Source organism: Gopherus evgoodei, chromosome 8 (genome assembly GCF_007399415.2).
Source record: "Gopherus evgoodei ecotype Sinaloan lineage chromosome 8, rGopEvg1_v1.p, whole genome shotgun sequence".
NCBI classification, from domain to species: domain Eukaryota; kingdom Metazoa; phylum Chordata; order Testudines; family Testudinidae; genus Gopherus; species Gopherus evgoodei.
Window position 1 is genome coordinate 33210568 of NC_044329.1, and position 20118 is coordinate 33230685.

Here is a 20118-nt window from a genome sequence, read left to right on the forward strand (position 1 = left end):
TGCAGAGATGATCGTTTGCTTATATCCCTGATACTAAGTTTATAAACTCATAGACTCATAGGTCAGAAGGGACCAATATGATCATCTACTCCACATGACCCCACTGTAGATAATGGCAATGGGTGAGCCAGTTGAGAGGGGGCAGTGTGGAGATGGAAGGGGTCCCACCTAGTAGTGTAGTGACCATACCTATTCCATTATATAAGTCCACTTGATATGCCTCACATGAAGTTTTCTCCATGTAGTGGGGAGAGTAGGGAGCCATGTGGGAATCAGGAAGGAGGAAATCACAAGAGGTGATAGTGGCAGACAGTCTAGGGAGGATAGAGACCCAGCTCTGCACAGTTTGTAAGCTCCATGAGGATTTCTGTGACTGAACAATCCCACCAGTGTTTTTAACAACTAAAGAAATTTCCGGAGTATTTATTTATAGATAGATAGTTCCAGCCTTAACTCCATATCTATCAGTTACTTAAAGGGGAAAAACCCTTGAGATAATATTTTCTAAGGAAACAAACAAATGTTGGACTGGAAATTTTAAAATTAAAGTTAACTTACTTAACGTTATACCCATAGAACAACCACAGACTCAGTGCCAAACTTATCAAATCATGTGATTCAGGTGTGAAGTGTTATGGGACTCCCATATCCTGGTGTACAGTTAGCACTGAGCTACCTTACTCATATAGATTCATCGATTTTTAAGGCAAGAAGGCCCATTGGCTCATTTGGTCTGACCTTCTGTCTCTCACAGGCTAGAGAATTTCACTCAGTTACCCCTCCATTCAGCCTAGTAACTTGTGTTTGACTAAAGTGTAACTTGCAGAAGGGCATCAAGTCTTGATCTGAAGACATCGAGAATCCACCACTTCCCTTGGTAGCGTGTTCCAATAGTTAATCCCCCATCACTGTTTAAAAAAGAAATGGTGCTTTATTTCTCATCTGAATTTGTCTAGTTTAATATCCAGTCATTGGGCTTCTTGTGGACCACTGTAGCATTTAACCTGAACACTAGCTGACTTTAAATGGATATAGCAAACTACTGCCTTCTTTATCATTCCACATAGCTGCTTGGAAAAAAACAGATAAGCCTTCACATCTCATCATCAACAATGCCCAAACTAAGGGCTATTTCCCCAAGAGTATTTAGAGTTTAAAACGTATGTCATGCCATGAGGTTTGCCATAGACATGTCATACTGACAAAGGGGCTTGCGCTGGGGCTACCCATGCTGTCTCTGTTCTGTGGATAACCAAGACTTCAGTCGCAAGGGCTGTTAATCACCTAACTTGCGTAAGTCCTAAGTTCAAACATACACAGCCTTTTAAAATAGAATTGCAATATACAGTGTCTGTGAAGTATTCTAAACTCCAAAGGTTGGGTGGTCTTTTGGGAAGTCTTAGTTGCTGCAGCTAGAGATATATAGATTGCTCACTCTGGGGTAATGTGAGCAGGTATTATCTAGAATCATTAAAGGAACGGTACATCAAATGAGTGATCTTCTGTCCCAGCTGCCTGGGATGGCTTTTAGGCAGCCATAGTATCAACAAGCAATATGTCTTCTACCTAGGCAGTCCTATTTTAAGAGGTTATTTGGGGCTATTTTAAGTGTCTTGTAACTTCCTAGCAAAATCCATTTTACAGGTTTATTTTAATTTGGGATGCTCAAATGTGAGCAGAAATCAGTTTTTATTAATAAAGAAATAAACACAAAAGTAAAAAAGCAAGTGCAGAAACATTCTGAAATGCAGACTTTGTAACCACATGCAGCAATCCCTAACTTACCACACTGCCGCTATGTGCAGCCAACAGTGAACTATGGAGAGCATGAACAGGAAGGGAGGGATAGCTCAGTGGTTTGAGCACTGGCCTGCTAAACCCAGGGTAGTGAGTTCAATCCTTGAGGGGGCAACTTAGAGATCTGGGGCAAAAATCAGAATTTGGTCCTCCTCCTGAAGGCAGGAGGCTGGACTTGATGACCTTTCAAGGTCCCTTCCAGTACTAGGAGATAAATAAATAATTGGAAATATAACTATCAGCCCCAATCCTGCCTAGGGATCTTAGATGCACCTGGAATCCCATTGGCTTTGAAAACATTCATCTACACAGAGCCCTTTGCAGGATCAGGACCTTAAACTGTAATTCACAATTGGTGTTCCTTGGACATCTTCCTTACTGAGCCTGTGAGATCTGACAGCCTCCAAGCAAAGAGTGTTAGAGCTGCAATCAATGCAGCTGCAGCATTTAAAAAAGGAGGAAGGGGCCTATATTTGGGGGCACATCTAAGATCAGGATTGTGCCTAATTCTTTAAAATAGAAGCAAAACCATTTAATTTCTGCTACTGAAAATACAGTGATAAATGGCAACGGTACACTGTGTTTTAAATAAAGACAGACTGAGGAAGTGGATCTGATCTGGATCAGGTTTGCACTTGCTTTTAGGGCTGAATCAGGGCAAGGGTTCAGGGTCGGGTTGTGATAGTGCTGAAATTACATGTGCTGTCCTAGTGAGATTTTGGGCCCCACAAAAGTTATACAGTGTTCATTGAGTTTGCCCCATCTGTTCTCATATGTCTTTTGAACAAATCAGTACCAGAAAATAGGCCTCATATAGAGAGTTCCACCTATGCTGATAAACACAAGTGTAACTGTGTCCTGTTTTGCTGAGAGACAGGTTGTACTCTGCCTTCACTGTCAAGAAAGGACACTAGGTCTGAAATAGCCTGAACTCAATGACTTTCTGAGCATGTTGCACAAAGCCATTCATCTGTCAAGGTTTTGGGGATGATTGAGGGCATTTTTCCCATAAGCAGTGTGGGATGAAAAGGAGCTTTCCTGTTGCTTTGATTTCCTGACTGGCTGAATTTACCATTCATAAGCAGTTCATGCTACTAACGGTCTGAGCTTACAGGTTGTCCACACACAATGTTATTAATGCTGCTAGCTAGTCGTTATTATGTTGTAAGATTAATTGTCAGGACACCTAGAGATTGTATGTGAGCATTTTTAATGTTTTTCCTATTGTTTAAATCTAAATAAATCAGAGGTCTGGTTTAACCAAAGGTTTGGGGTTTTCTTGTGCCCAGATTCACCCAGAACATGTCAGTCTTTCGAAGAGACATGGCTGATGCCCTGCGCTGTGAAGGGGCTACGGAAGCCAGCAGTTTAGATATGATGAGTTGATGCTGAACTTGGAAACCAGCGCATTGAATAACAACATATAGACTTTGAAAGTTTTGGACCTCACCATATTGTTAGATAGGAGTTGAAAACTTATGAAAACTATTTTTTTAAATAACTTCTGCCTTTTTATATCTCTGGCCTAAATGTAAGAATTTATAAATGGCAATGATGTAAAATCAGTCTTAGCTTAAAGAACGTTTTCAAACTTTCTTATCAAAATTTATTATCCCTGTTCTTAAACATGTATGAAATGGTGTAGAAACAATACTTACCCAAAGAACAAAATAAACACCCATTGCTTCTAAATGTGTACTAGTTAATGATTCTTAGTTCCACTCGGTAATAAATAATGTTTCCGACCACTTCCACTGAGGTCACTCCTGATTGAAACTTTGAGGCAAAGATTGGTATAAATTCTATATGAACTCTCTTGAATTAATAAAAATGATTATTTTTCTACAAAATGGTTGCATGTATATTTTAAACATGAGATTCATGACTCTGCACACTGCAAAGAAGAAGAAAGATTAGCAGAATGAAAAATAAGCTCTTTTGGATATTATAAAGCTTAGAGACAGTAATGCACTCTTTAATGAGATAAAGATAATGCTTTCATTACACAAACATACATTTCAAATGTCTTATTTCAGGGGTGGAGGGGAAATACCATTGTTAAGACACTTTTTTAAAAAGGATTAAATCTGCCACCCCTGGAAAAAAGAAAACCAGTAGTTACAGACACTAATTTCCCATATTCAGGGTGGTAAAAAGTATAATGAAAGGGTGCATTTAAAGCAGAAAATTCAGCGGATTCCTCTTCACCTCTTCGGAGATTATAAAAAGTTCAATATGTGCCAAAAAAAAAATTCCTTTTATGTTGAGGTTCATGCATGCATTATCCACTCAGATTTGGTGTAGAACAATTAATTTCCATTTTGTGGTGGGTATGAATTATTGCGTGTTGATGAAATACACAAATTAATTGGAATGAAATTTAACAAAAATTGAACTATTTAAGCAATAAGTCAATTACATTTTTAATGTACAAAAGCTATTACATGCAATTAGAAACTGCTGCTATCTCATTGTTTTCTTAACTAAGATGTAAAAAATCTACTTCATATATTTTTCATGCAGTCTTAGATTTGCGTAACTTGGTAATATTTTTACCACTTTCTCGAAAAGAACATGCGATTTTCAGTGCACCTAGCACAGGGGAAGTTCAAATCAGTATTTCCTGTTGTCATAAACAGATAGCTAAGGGTTAATGTCTCTTTCACCTGAAACACCTGACCAGAGAACCAATCAGGAAACCGGATTTTTTCAACCTTGGGTGGAGGGAAGTGTGTCTCTGAGTTTTTTGTCTGTCTGCCTGTTTCCTCTGAGCTTTGGAGAAGTAGTTCTATTTTCTAGTCTTCTGTTTCTAAGTGTAAGGACAAAGAGATCAGATAGTAAGTTCTATGGTTTCTTTTCTTTGGTATTTGCATGAATGTAAGTGCTGGAGGGCTTTGATTTGTATTCTTTTTGAATAAGGCTGTTTATTCAATATTCTTTTAAGCAATTGACCCTGTGTTGTAACATCTTAATACAGAGAGAGCATTTGTATTTTTTCTTTCTTTTTTATATAAAGCTTTCTTTTAAGACCTGTTGGAGTTTTTCTTTACTTCAGGGAAATTGAGTCTGTACTCACCAGGGAATTGGTGGGAGGAAGAAATCAAGGGGAGAGCTGTGTGTTGGATTGCTAGCCTGATTTTGCATTTCCTCTGGGTGAAGAGGAAAGTGCTTTTGTTCCAGGATTGGGAACGGAGAGGGGGAATCACTCTGCGTAGTTTCACAGAGCTTGTGTCTGTGTATCTCTCCAGGAGCACCTGGAGGGGGGAAGGGGAATCAGAATTATTTCCCTTTGTTGTGAGACTCAAGGGATTTGGGTCTTGTGGTCCCCAGGGAAGGTTTTTCAGGGGGACCAGAGTGCCCCAAAACACTCTAATTTTTTGGGTGGTGGCAGCAGTACCAGGTCCAAGCTGGTAACTAAGCTTGGAGGTTTTCATGCTAACCCCCAAATTTTGGACGCTAAAGTCCAGAATCTGGGAATAAGGTTATGTCATGGTGGCAGTGGCGGGAGATAGACAGAATCCAGAAGCCAGTAGGAATATTATATTTTTCTTTTCTCTGCTAAGGGTTTTTTAGCAGAGAGAAACAGGTTGGTTTTAAAAGGGAACCAGAGAGAATTTTTTTTTCTGCTCTCTCTAGCAGTTTGTGGTTTGCATGTTAAGCGAGAAGACTGTTAAGGGTCTTTTGTCATGCAATAGCCCTCCCATTAGGAGGCAAAGTACCAGCACTTATATGCATGCAAATTAAGTGGTTTTTCTGGTTTCCCTTAATTGAACATTAGCTAGAGAGAGAAAAGGAAAAAAGCACTGTTGCTAGGCAGACTTCAGGAGGCAACAGAGAGCCTGCAGTTCAGAAGATACACACCGGAGGGCACCCCAACACAAGAAAACAGGAACCATGACTTCTAAGGCAAGGATTGACGCCGAAGAACAAATCAAAGACGCTGAACACAGGCGACAACTGGAAATGAAACAAAAAGAGATGGAGATAAAAGAAAAGGAAGAAAGCATCAAACTGGCAGCCTTCCAAAGAGAACAGGCAGCCCAAGAGGCAGCACACAAAAGAAAACTAGAAGAAGAAGAGGTGGCCCACCGCCGAGAAATGGAAAAACAACAAAAAGAAATGGAAAAACAACAAAAAGAGAATGAAGAGAAGGAAAAACAGAGAAAACATGAACTGGAGATGGCAAAAGCTGGGCTGCATGTGCCAGCCAACCCTAACAACCCGGCGCCAATTATTGCTCCACAGCACAGGAAATTTCCCACCTACAAGTCAGGTGATGACACCGAGGCCTTCTTGGAAAATTTTGAAAGAGCCTGTCTTGGGTACAGCATCCCCGAAGACCAGTACATGGTAGAATTAAGGCCACACCTCAGTGGACCTTTAGCAGAGGTGGCAGCTGAAATGCCCAAGCCGCAAATGAATGACTATAAACTTTTTCAAACCAAGGCCAGATACAGGATGGGGATAACCCCAGATCATGCCCGTCGGCGCTTCAGAACCCAAAAATGGAAACCAGAGGTGTCATTTCCCAAACACGCCTACTACATTGCAAAAAACTATGAGGCCTGGTTAACAGGAAACAACATTCAAACCTTGGAAGAAGTGAACCTCCTCATACAAATGGAGCAGTTCTTGGATGGTGTTCCTGAAGACATCACACGGTACATACAAGATAGAAATCCCAAAACTATCGCTGAGGCGGGGGAGATTGGAGCCAAATGGATGGAACTGGCAGAAAGCAAAAAAGCTACTGTCAAGGGGAACGATTACCCCAGGGGGCACACAGACCATAAACCCTACAACCGAGGACAGCCAAAGACCCTACATACCACCCAAGTAAAGCCACAGATACCCTACTCTTCAACCTCACCAGTCTCCAGTAACTCACCTCGGCCCACTGACCCATCAGATGGAAGATGCTTTAAGTGTAATGAACCGGGACACATCAAGGCCAACTGTCCCAAGAACACCATGCGAGTGCAATTCATTACACCACCATCACACAAAAGATCCCCAGGCCCGGATGCCTCTCAAATACCCTTGGAGCGAAGGGAAAATTTGAGAGTAGGCGGAAAGAAGGTTACTGCGTGGAGAGACACGGGGGCACAAGTGTCAGCTATCCACCAATCCTTCGTTGACCCCAAATTCATCAACCCAAAGGCCAAAGTTACAATTTACCCCTTCATGTCACAAGCTGTAGACTTGCCTACAGCTCAACTGCCTGTCCAGTACAAAGGCTGGTCAGGAATGTGGACTTTTGCAGTCTATGACAATTATCCTATCCCCATGCTACTGGGGGAAGACTTGGCCAACCAGGTGAGGCGGGCCAAGAGAGTGGGAATGGTTACCCGTAGCCAAACCAGGCAAGCTTCCAGACCCATTCCTGTTCCTGAGCCGTCCACAGAGGCCCCGTCTGTGTTACCAGAAACCCAGACAGAGGTAGTGGACCCGGATTCCATGCCTACCACTGAAACAGCCACAGCATCTCCAGTCCCAGGCCCGGAACTGGAACAGCAACCAGCACCAGCAAGTGCAACCACATCTTCAAACTCAACGCCAGAGGGCATCAGCGAGCCAGAACTGGCAGAAGCAACAGACAGCCATACCCAAAAGGCTCAGCCAGAGCCTGAAATACCCTCAGGTGCACCAGCGGAGAGCGGTTCACCAGCAACGAAAACAACCCCATCACCTACATCGCTTCCAGAGGGACCAAGCCCAAGTCCACAGTCTGAGGAAGAACTGGTGTCCCCAGCCTCAAGGGAACAGTTCCAGGCTGAGCAGGAAGCAGATGACAGCCTTCAGAAAGCGTGGGCGGCGGCACGGAGCACCCCACCGCCTCTCAGCTCTTCTAATCGATCCCGGTTTGTTATAGACCAAGGACTTTTATACAAGAAAATTCTTTCTGGTGGACACCGGGAAGAATGGCAGCCGCAAAAACAGTTGGTGGTTCCAACTAAGTACCGGGGGAAGCTCTTAAGCTTAGCCCATGATCATCCCAGTGGCCATGCTGGGGTGAACAGAACCAAGGACCGGTTGGGGAAGTCCTTCCACTGGGAGGGGATGGGCAAGGATGTTGCCAAGTATGTCCGGTCTTGTGAGGTATGCCAAAGAGTGGGTAAGCCTCAAGACCAGGTCAAGGCCCCTCTCCAGCCACTCCCCATAATTGAGGTCCCATTTCAGCGAGTAGCTGTGGATATTCTGGGCCCTTTCCCAAAAAAGACGCCCAGAGGAAAGCAGTACGTACTGACTTTAGTGGACTTTGCTACCCGATGGCCAGAAGCAGTAGCTCTAGGCAACACCAGGGCTAACACTGTGTGCCTGGCCCTAACAGACATCTTTGCCAGGGTAGGTTGGCCCTCTGACATCCTTACAGATTCAGGGTCTAATTTCCTGGCAGGGACCATGGAAAAACTGTGGGAAACTCATGGGGTGAATCACTTGGTTGCCACCCCGTACCACCATCAAACCAATGGCCTGGTGGAAAGGTTCAATGGAACTTTGGGGGCCATGATACGAAAATTCATCAACGAATTCTCCAATAATTGGGACCTAGTGTTGCAGCAGTTGCTGTTTGCCTACAGGGCTGTACCACATCCCAGTTTAGGGTTTTCACCATTTGAACTTGTGTATGGTCACGAGGTTAAGGGGCCATTACAGTTGGTGAAGCAGCAATGGGAGGGGTTTACGCCTTCTCCAGGAACTAACATTCTGGACTTTGTAAGCAACCTACAAAGCACCCTCCGACACTCTTTAGCCCTTGCTAGAGAGAACCTAAAGGATGCTCAAGAAGAGCAAAAGGCCTGGTATGACAGACATGCCAGAGAACGTTCCTTCAAGGTAGGAGACCAGGTTATGGTCTTGAAGGCGCAACAGGCCCATAAAATGGAAGCATCATGGGAAGGGCCATTCACGGTCCAAGAGCGCCTGGGAACTGTAAACTATCTCATAGCATTTCCCAATTCCTCACTAAAGCCTAAAGTGTACCATGTTAATTCTCTCAAGCCTTTCTATTCCAGAGACTTACAGGTTTGTCAGTTTACAGTCCAGGGAGATGATGCTGAGTGGCCTGACGGTGTCTACTACGATGGAAAAAAAGACGGTGGCGTGGAAGAGGTGAACCTCTCAACCACCCTGGAACGTCTGCAGCGGCAACAAATCAAGGAGCTGTGCACTAGCTTCGCCCCATTGTTCTCAGCCACCCCAGGACGGACTGAACGGGCATACCACTCCATTAATACAGGTAATGCTCACCCAATCAGAACCCCACCCTACCGAGTGTCTCCTCATGCCCAAGCTGCTATAGAACGGGAGATCCAGAACATGCTACAGATGGGTATAATCCGCTCATCTACCAGTGCATGGGCATCTCCAGTGGTTCTGGTACCCAAACCAGATGGGGAAATACGCTTCTGCGTGGACTACCGTAAGCTAAATGCTGTAACTCGTCCGGACAACTATCCAATGCCACGTACTGATGAGCTATTGGAAAAGTTGGGACGTGCCCAGTTCATCTCTACCATAGACTTAACCAAGGGGTACTGGCAAGTACCGCTAGATGAACCTGCCAAGGAGAGGTCAGCATTCGTCACCCATACGGGGGTGTATGAATTCAATGTCCTTCCTTTCGGCCTTCGAAATGCACCCGCCACCTTCCAGAGGCTGGTAGACGGTCTACTAGCTGGACTGGGAGAATTTGCAGTTGCCTACCTCGATGATGTGGCCATTTTTTCAGACTCCTGGCCCGAACACCTACTCCACCTGGAAAAGGTCTTTGAGCGCATCAGGCAGGCAGGACTAACTGTTAAGGCCAAAAAGTGTCAAATAGGCCAAAACAGAGTGACTTACCTGGGGCACCAGGTGGGTCGAGGAACCATAAACCCCCTACAGGCCAAGGTGGATGCTATCCAAAAGTGGCCTGTCCCACGGTCCAAGAAACAGGTCCAATCCTTCTTAGGCTTGGCCGGATACTACAGGCGATTTGTACCACACTACAGCCAAATCGCTGCCCCATTGACCGACCTGACCAAAAAGACCCAGCCAAATGCAGTTAAGTGGACTGATGAGTGTCAAAAGGCCTTTACCCAACTTAAGGCAACACTCATGTCTGACCCTGTGCTCAGGGCCCCGGACTTTGACAAGCCATTCCTAGTAACCACGGATGCATCTGAGCGTGGTATAGGAGCAGTACTCATGCAGGAAGCAACAGATCACAACTTCCATCCTGTCGTGTTTCTCAGCAAGAAACTGTCTGAGAGGGAAAGTCACTGGTCAGTCAGTGAAAAGGAATGCTATGCCATTGTGTACGCCCTGGAAAAGCTACGCCCATATGTTTGGGGACGGCGGTTCCAACTACAAACTGACCATGCTGCACTAAAGTGGCTTCATACTGCCAAGGGGAACAACAAGAAACTTCTTCGTTGGAGTTTAGCTCTCCAAGATTTTGATTTTGAAATTCAACACATCACAGGAGCTTCTAACAAAGTTGCTGATGCACTCTCCCGTGAGAGTTTCCCAGAATCCAGTAGTTAAAAAGTGTTCTTAAAATGTAAAAGTCTGTTAGTTATATACTTAGTAGTATATGTAAAGGTGCATGTGTTGTATTAATCTGTTTATTTTCAAGTTCTAGAAGGAAATTGCCGCCAGTGAGCTTCCCCACTGTCTGCAATTTGGGGGGCGTGTCATAAACAGATAGCTAAGGGTTAATGTCTCTTTCACCTGAAACACCTGACCAGAGAACCAATCAGGAAACCGGATTTTTTCAACCTTGGGTGGAGGGAAGTGTGTCTCTGAGTTTTTTGTCTGTCTGCCTGTTTCCTCTGAGCTTTGGAGAAGTAGTTCTATTTTCTAGTCTTCTGTTTCTAAGTGTAAGGACAAAGAGATCAGATAGTAAGTTCTATGGTTTCTTTTCTTTGGTATTTGCATGAATGTAAGTGCTGGAGGGCTTTGATTTGTATTCTTTTTGAATAAGGCTGTTTATTCAATATTCTTTTAAGCAATTGACCCTGTGTTGTAACATCTTAATACAGAGAGAGCATTTGTATTTTTTCTTTCTTTTTTATATAAAGCTTTCTTTTAAGACCTGTTGGAGTTTTTCTTTACTTCAGGGAAATTGAGTCTGTACTCACCAGGGAATTGGTGGGAGGAAGAAATCAAGGGGAGAGCTGTGTGTTGGATTGCTAGCCTGATTTTGCATTTCCTCTGGGTGAAGAGGAAAGTGCTTTTGTTCCAGGATTGGGAACGGAGAGGGGGAATCACTCTGCGTAGTTTCACAGAGCTTGTGTCTGTGTATCTCTCCAGGAGCACCTGGAGGGGGGAAGGGGAATCAGAATTATTTCCCTTTGTTGTGAGACTCAAGGGATTTGGGTCTTGTGGTCCCCAGGGAAGGTTTTTCAGGGGGACCAGAGTGCCCCAAAACACTCTAATTTTTTGGGTGGTGGCAGCAGTACCAGGTCCAAGCTGGTAACTAAGCTTGGAGGTTTTCATGCTAACCCCCAAATTTTGGACGCTAAAGTCCAGAATCTGGGAATAAGGTTATGTCACCTGTAGGCATTTTCCTGTTTATCTTCTATTCTTTCTCTATAAATTTAAAATAGTTACAGTAGAAACTATATAGGAGATGAAATCATTCAGTTGAGCAGTTTTCTGTTTGCCTTAAATGGACGCATAGCTAAAGAAAATAGTGTAATCTACAGCCATAGGGCCTAATTTGCAGAATTACTGAGCACCAAAAAAATCCACTTGAACCCTGGCTGCCTGACATCTCTGAAAATCAGGCCAGTTTTATTTAGGTGCCTAAATGTGGAGTAGGAGCCCAGTTTTTGTGCCCAAGTTAGATTAGTTCGAAGGCTTGATTGTTATTACTGATCAAATAAATAGCAGCTAGTACAACGAGTCACTTTACCCTTGAGAACTTAGGCAAAATTAGAATCTTCATTGTTAAGCCAAATTCTGAAAGCAATAAAATCTAAACTACTTTAAAGAATGTTTGGGAGAGGAGGGTTCTTTGTTGGTTTTCAGTCTACCCCTGAAAATGGCTCCAGGAGTCTGTGCGCTAAATGGTCTCTCCTTTTTTGGTAAGTTTGCTGTAGAAACCACTTCAGTTATCTGGAAACTCTATACATTTGCATTAAAAGGTTCAGATGAAAACTAATGTGTTCTTTGACTGTGCTTTTCTTTGTCGTACTGCAGAAATAATGGTTATATGCAATCAGCTTGCACCCACAAATCAGTCAGTTTACTGGCTAAATTAGCCTGCACTGCTGAATGCTAAATTTTCGCATATTGAAAAGAAGCACCATGTGCCCTCATAACTCAGCACTCAGATTTTAGGGCTTCCTCTAATATAAGGCTATTGACTCCCTGGAGCAGTGAAGTACATTTTCAAGATTTCACTTCTAAAACATACCTTGTTACAAACAAACAAGGTCCTAAACTGGGCAGACTTGATCTGCATATTTGAACAGCATCTCAACCTCCGTTAACAATTGACAACTAGAATTTATATAGAGTAGACAGCCATATAAACATGCCTGCTTTTAGGTTTGGAAATGGATGGCATAGCAAATAAAGCCTATATTTTAAGGCTCCGGCTTCTTTCTTAAGAGTTTTAACCTTCACTCTTCAAAGGGACACTGTCAAAGTGAGTAGAGACCAGAATGTAAGCGACCTTTTCTTTCTCTTCACCTGTTCACAAAATTCATGTAATTCTTTATATTCGTCTCCTCCACAAGTGCTTTAAAGCATTCCCCTGCACCCACTTCTTTAAAAACAAAAGGTGTGGAAACAATGGAGTGATAATATCAATGGGGAGGTGAAGTTCAGACTCCCAAGGTGGCTGGGGAAAGTACCACTTTGATGTCCTCTCCAGCAATTACTGTGAGCTAGCCTGAGTGATTATTGTAAAGTGAACAAATCAGGACTTGGAAATCAATCTGATTCTCCCCCAAAGGTACTATGTATAACCATAGTGCAAAACCTAGTCATCTGAAGAAATCCCAGTTAGGTCTTCCTCCTACAAGGGAGAATGAACTACTCCCAAAAGGAGCTTAGCTCTGGTTGTATTTCATATGACTATGAAAAGCAGATCCAGCTCTCCAAGGAAAATACAAAGTTTTAATACTTTGCCCTGCTTGCATAAGACGACTTTGAAGAAACTCAGCCACTGGTGTGTGTATGCTTTATAAAATAATTCCTTGGACTTTTTAATGTTTTATTGTACTGTGAGTTTATGGTGACAGCAAACCTTTCAAACTATAGAGGGATAACACACTTCCTTGCCAGATTAAAAAATAATGTTAGTGAGGATTTTATGTACCTTAGTTTAGACTGCTGTTAAGAGCGCTTCTTTGAGAACATTCTCTTTGAGGTTTACAGAAAGCATAATAAAATATGTAAGTTACATTTCTACAAACAAAAGCCATCATATAAGTTATTTATAAGTGTGAGATCGAAACAGTATCACGATAAATAAACCCTAATGGATACCTGCGGCATCCATCCTAACATAATTTGCCCAACAAAAGTGTTGAAACCAAGTCATATTTAGTAGAAAAATCTGGCAGGAACAGAGCATAGTGGTAGAAAATAAGAAGAAGAAAATGGAGCAGAGAAGCAAGCCATTTTGGGGTGCTAGCTGCTCCATCAGGTTTGCTCAGTGACCTGTATGTAACTCTCTCAGCCTTCCCCTTCAAGGAGTAATAAGTTTGGTGCCAGGTGCACAAGGTGCTCAGATGTGTCTATGTTTTCCAAGATTGTCCCAAGTTAGGGGGACATTTCTAGTTAATTTGAATGGAATCAGTGTTGTCCCCTGGTTTTAGCAGAGATGGCAAAATAATATCCAGCCCCCAACTGCTCACTTCCTCGGGCTCCTCCCTTTTAACTTTGGCTCCTCCTTTGGTACATCTTCTTCCCATCCCCACTTCCTATTTTTCTCTCCAGTTTAGGTGTACAAAGCAATTCCACAGCCAAATAAATGGATGGATAATTTCATATTACCTTTACATTCCTGTGCAATCTTACCCCAGAATATAAATTTAAATTTTAAAAAATCAAATCACTAACCCTTATGATTGTGAAGATGAACCTCAAAATATGAACTGAATGTAACTTTGTTTGCCTGAGTCTGCAGACAGCCTGAATCTAACTGCTTTGAGTGTGAACTGCACCCGTTCATCTCAATGGGTGCCAAAGATGGCAATGTATATGTCAGTGTTGACTGTTTCACTGCTGATCATTTAGCTTGAGCTAACCTCAGGTTAACATGCTTACTTCTTGAGGGAAGTAGTGGCAGATACTGGGGCAGGATACAGAGGGGCATACAGAAGCTGAGTAAGGGGGAAACTCTGACAGATTCCACTCACAGACCAACCTCCACGCACATGAGACACCAAAACAAGACTCCACTCTTAGTTGCACTTCACAGTAATGATCACTCCTCTCCCATCTTGATACTTTGATCCTCAGTGAAATAGTCGACGACATTGGATGATAATTCAAATGTCAACTTCAGAGTTAAAAACCCTTAAAAATTTGAAAAGCAGCAGTTCACACCTCTCTCAAGACCTATTGTTTAAGACTGCATGCACACTCAGGCAGATATCGCTGCATCAGTTAGACTGCTTTCCCATGCAGAAGGTTTTCTTCACAACTAAAAGGACTAGAAACATAATTATACATTTTAAATAAAAGTTTAGAAGCTGGAGCCCAGCAGCCTTCAAAATAAAGTACCAGTGAGCTGGAGAGGCCCACTATGCCCCCTGTGGGCAGGTAGTTAAGAAATGCTGGGGTGGGAATGAGAAATTCCCCACCCCAGAACCTAAAATTGTCATTACCCTGCCCTCTCCTGGTGACCAAAAGCCTCAACTTCTGCTTAGCTACCAACCCTATTTCCCTCCCCCTCACCACCCGCAGACAACTTCCACAATGCATTTCTGCCATGTCAGTATCACAGTCTGCAGCTCCTCAGAACAGTTCAAATGCAGAGGCAGCATAAATACATTGACTCCTGCACTGACTGGACCCAGAGGAGGTGAGGGCTCAGGAATGCAATAGGTCTAATGGGTCAGAGAGGACACAGGGCCTCATTTATTCAGAAAGTCAAGATCATTTGCTATTTGTTTGCTGGGCCCAATACCCTGCCCACCCACCATGCTGCCTGACTCTCTATTGGCTGCTTTGCCCTATCCTTTGACTCTGCCTTGCTACCCTATATGTTGCACCTCAGATTTCCTCTCAACAGCACATCAGGATCAAAGCGGGAGAGATGGCCCCTGCAGTGCGCTGACTCTAGCAGTAAGGTAAAGGCTGGTGGGGGAGAAGAAGTAGGGATCCAAGGAGGAGACAGTGATGTTCTTGTAGCCATCACATCCCTCTTTCCAAACTGTCTCCTCTCCCATGCTCAATCCCCACCCAAACCTTACTTTCTTGCCCACCCCCCCAGTTACAAGTCTTCTCTCAAACCTCCCCAACTCCCCAGTCATACCTGAACCCTAAAATTCTCCCATGTCCCTCTCCCACGAGGACATATTTTCTTATCCCTAGTAGCCAAACCCTGGTACGTGCTTGCCCCCCAATACACATATGCTGCTCCTTAACGACAGCCTGAGTGGTGGCCCACTGTGAAAGCTCTGAAATCTGCTCAACCTCCACATGCTGCTTGTTAACATACCCTCTGCCTGCAATACACAGGATGTGAAATGCTCCATCTTCCTCGCCGGGCTAAAGGCAAGCACGTACCCCGTTACTAGTGCTGAGCTAGTTAACACAGTCCAGCAGCCCTCAGTGCAGGTCAGTTACAATGGGGAGTGATAGGCAGGGCCGGTGCAACCATTTAGGCAACCTAGGCAGTCGCCTAGGGTGCTGGCATTTGGGGGGCACCATTTTCTTCAGCAGCGACTGCGGCGGCTGGATCTTCAGCCTCCCCGGTCGCTGCCGGCATTTAGATGGAGGGAGCTGGGGCAGGGGAGCGCGGGGACGGCAGCCTGCAGCAAGTAAGGGAGCAGTGAAGCAGCCATGGTGTGCTTGGGGAGGAGGTGGGGCAGGGGTGAGCTGCTTCACTTCTCCCGCCTCCCAGGCTTGTGGTGCCAATCAGCTTAGGCTCCGCAAGCCTGGGAGGCGGGAGAAGTGAAGCAGCAAAGGCGTGCTTCGGGGTGCTCATGCACGGAGCAGGGGTGAGCTGGGGAGGTGGGGGGTGCCTCAGAGCGGAGGGGGGGGAGCTTCCGTGGTGGGGGGAGGCCTCAGGGCGGGGGCGCAGTGGGGGGGAGGGCGCAAGGTGGAAGTTTTGCCTAGGGCACGAAACATCCTTGCACCGACCCTGGTGATAGGTCATGGGTAGAAAAGATTTGTGTTTAATGTTTACAAAGTGACTGTCTTCAGCGTTAAACCTCAACCAAGTACACTTGTCCAGAGAAGGCTAAGGATAACTGTAACTACCTGGGCTGCTCGTTAACATTAGAGACACAGCACTCATAGCCGAAGACAGAGGCTAAAGCAGTGCTTCTCAAACCTTTGTGCTGGTTACCCCTTTCACACAGCAAGCCTCTGAGTGCGACCCCCCTAATAAATTAAAAACACTTCTTTATATATTTAACACCATTATAAATGCTGGAGGCAAAGTGGGGTCTGGGGTGGAGGCTGACTGCGTGACCCCCCCCATGTAATAACCTCGCAGCCCCCTGAGGTGTCCCAACCCCCAGTTTGAAAACCCCTGGGTTAAAGAATAAGCATCCTTTAAAAGCTTCCAATGCCTTCTCACAGGGACACTGTCATCATGCATTATAACAGGGAGAAAAAATCTTTGGGTCAAAGCTCTAGTATTTGGACTAACCCTTTATAACCTCAGATATGGCATCACTCCATTTAGACACCCATAACACATATACACTGGGGCTGTTTTGTAGGTGCTTTCAAGATTAGTCACCCTCAATCATCACTGCTTGTTGAGCTTCATGTCAACAGAAGGCAATGTTTTAGATTACAACTGAAGCCTAGGTTGTGTTGCTGACTCCTCCAAAAACACCTGCCAGTTACAAATACCAACCTCAAGTTGCTAATCTATCCATCAGCAAAAAAAAAGTTTGACAAAAATTGCCTGTGAATGTCAGAGACAATATCTAACCGTGACTGAGCTGCTTTTTATTATTTTGGATCTAGCTGTACAAAGTGCCCTGCCTCCCTTAATCTTTGGCTCTCTTGCCAAGGCTCCAACGCCATTTAGTTTAGACATATTATTCATCAAATTCCCTTGTACAATGCGAGTACTGATGCAGAATGGCTGCCCTGGTTCACTGTAGAGATGGCTGCATTCCAGGGAGTGAGATGGACACCATCTAATATTAGAACCACATCTGAAAAAGTGCTTGGGCGATGATTCAGTCCCATTGGCAACACAGGGAACTTCATTTTCCCTGATCAGTGGTTCAGGTGGACATACTCTCCCAGCTTCAGCTGTGTCCCAAGCATAGCCAATCCAAAACTGCTATCATAGGAGGATTACACCAATTGTTATTTTGAGTATTTTGTTTATTAACACACCCCCCACACACACACACACACCTAAGGCAGGGGCTAAGTGTTCTGCATTGTGCTAGGTGCTCTGCAAACATATTGTAGGAAATGATCCCTGGTCAGAAGAGCTGACACTTAAATACATGCGACTATTCTCTAATTCTGCAGTGACCAAAGGAAGATGAAGAGAAAGATGTTGTCCCAACATAGGAGGCTTTCTCCACAGGCAGCTCCAGAAAAACCATGTATGCGTGAAGCTGCTTATCAGTTAACGTGGCAGTCTATCACCATCTCCGGCAAATTTGGTTTCAATGTATGTGATCATTTGGGGTATTTTGTTAAGTCTTTGGTCAATACTTAAGCAAAATATTTTTCCAAATTTTTGGAGCAATGTTCTACTGGTGGGATTTTCTAAGCAATGCCCCACATATAGAAAGTTCAGGTCCACAATGGATACGACCATCTAAATTTGCTGCTGGCCTGTGGGTTTTTATTTTCTATTATTATTTTATTACTATACAGTGCCTGTGGGCCTGATTCTCGTTTATACCAAAGCCTCTTTACACCACTCTGGCAGAACAAAGGCACCTTGGTGTAAATGCACAACAAGGCCATAATGTGCTTTCCCTTTGCAGAAGACACAGAAAGGAACGGTTCTGTCCTGGGGAACTTACCAGCTAACTGTTACATGGGACACACCAAGAGAGGATGCCAGTGCACTTGGGAGGAGGTGGAGTGAAGAAGGACAAGGGTTATAGCACTACAGTCATGTGGTAACTTAGGCAAGTTGCAAAGGCTCTTTTTCATGGCTGTAATGATAAGGGAGATACTATTTGCTCGTGTTTGTCTCTGAATGATTCTGCCAACTATCGCCTCTGCAGTGTGCACCTCCCCATATCCATGAATTCCTTACAGCTGTGTGAAAGATAGATTGTCTTTCAATGGAAAAACCATGGATCTTGGGCCATCAGTGATGACACACCCACACACATACCCCATCTCCATGCTTCCCACTCAGACCTTGAAGTGCTTATAACCTGGCATAATTCTACACAAAGGGACTCAGGTGAGGAAAGCTTTCTGCCTATGGGTATTAGAGACCAATTTCTAAGAATATTCATTGTGATCAATATCTGATAATTGCAGAAAACTTGTGATGGGTTGGATCACAGAAACCCTCTTGGGAGCTGCCACCCAATGTGCCAAGACTACTTCTACCCCTGCCTTGCCTGCCAGCTCAGGGCCCCAGCACCCTGTCTGTGCTGAGCCAGACATTCCCGTCTGCTCCAACAAAGATCCAGGGTCTGAATTACTTGCCCCAAAGCTGCAGGTTTACCTGAAGGCAGCTAACAGAAGTGTGCTTGTCTTTAATACTCAGGTGCCCAACTCCCAATGGGGTCTAAACCCAAATAAATCCATTTTACCCTGTATAAAGCTTATACAGGGTAAAGTCATAAATTGTTCGCCCTCTATAACACTGATAGAAAGAGATGCACAGCTGTTTGCTCCTCCCGGTATTAATACATACTCTGAGTTAATTAATAAGTAAAAAGTGATTTTATTAAATACAGAAAGTAGGATTTAAGTGGTTCCAAGTAGTAACAGACAAAACAAAGTAAGTCACCAAGCAAAATAAAATAAAATGCACAAATCTGTGTCTAATCAAACTGATCCTCATCAGTTCCAGAATGCTCCCTTTTACAGACTAATCTCCTGTTAGTCAGGGTCCGGCAATCACTCACCCCCTTGCAGTTTCTTTCAGATCTCTTTTGGGATGGAGAGGCTTTCTCTTTAGCCAGCTGAAGACAAAATGGAGGTGTCTCCCAGGGGTTTAAATAGACTTTCTCTTGTGGGTGGAGACCCCCTCCTCACTCCTATGCAAAGTCCAGCTCCAAGATGGAGTTTAGCAGTCACCTGGGCAAGTCACATGTCCATGCATGACTCAGGCCATGGCTACACTGGCACTTTACAGCGCTGCAACTTTCGCGCTCAGGGGTGTGAAAAAACACCCCCCTGAGCGCTGCAAGATACAGCGCTGTAAAGCCTCAGTGTAATCAGTGCTGCAGCGCTGGGAGCGCGGCTCCCGGCGCTGCAAGCTACACCCGTAAGGGATGTGGTTTACGTGCAGGGCTGGGAGAGCTCTCTCCCAGCACTGGCGCTCTGACTACACTGAAATTTCAAGTGTAGCCATACCCTCACAGTTTTTACAGGGAGTATCCATTGTTTACATGCTACCTTGAACATCCTCAAGTAGACTTCTTGTGCGGATTGGAGCATTCCAAGATGCATTGTCCTCTAAGTGTTTCTTGATTAGGTACTTAATTTCAGCATTCCTTTCTCCAGGAACTGACCAAATGCTCTACCAAGGTTATTTAGAAATCAAGCCAGTACACAGCCACCATTAATAACATTCATAACTTCGAATACAAAAATGATACATGCATACAGATAGGATTAATACATGCAGTTGATCATAACCTTTGAGATATGTTACATGGCATATGTAGTATAAAACACATTCTAAGCATATTTCCATAAAGCCTTATGGGAGGTACCGTCACAACGTGAATATAATGAGAGTATTTCCATGTAGTGTATTCAGAAGAACAGACCAGTCTAATGCATCTAGCTGGTTGCCTGATGACTGACCGCAGGGATGCCACCTACAGTTAAAACAAGTTTGTGTTTGGTCAGTATTTGGGTGTGACACCACCAAGGGGCTGTAGAAATGGTCTGAACTAATGGCCCAGCCTAGTGATAGGGTGATTTTGTGCTGCCGCAGTGTGATCCTAACCACTTGTGGGCATTAAAGCTCTC

At 44.2% G+C, this 20118-nt stretch overlaps 1 protein-coding gene across 3 annotated transcripts in view; it reads left to right on the forward strand.

Moving 5' to 3' along the window:
• RANBP17 (RAN binding protein 17) overlaps positions 1-3491 on the forward strand; it is a 271780-nt gene extending 268289 nt beyond the window's left edge. For all 3 annotated transcript variants that reach the window (XM_030572154.1, XM_030572155.1, XM_030572157.1), the window contains one exon: positions 3087-3491. In XM_030572154.1, the coding sequence (XP_030428014.1) occupies positions 3087-3183 (97 nt within the window). In that variant the 3' untranslated portion in view covers positions 3184-3491. The remainder of the gene's footprint in view (positions 1-3086) is intronic.
• Positions 3492-20118: the final 16627 nt, after the last annotated feature.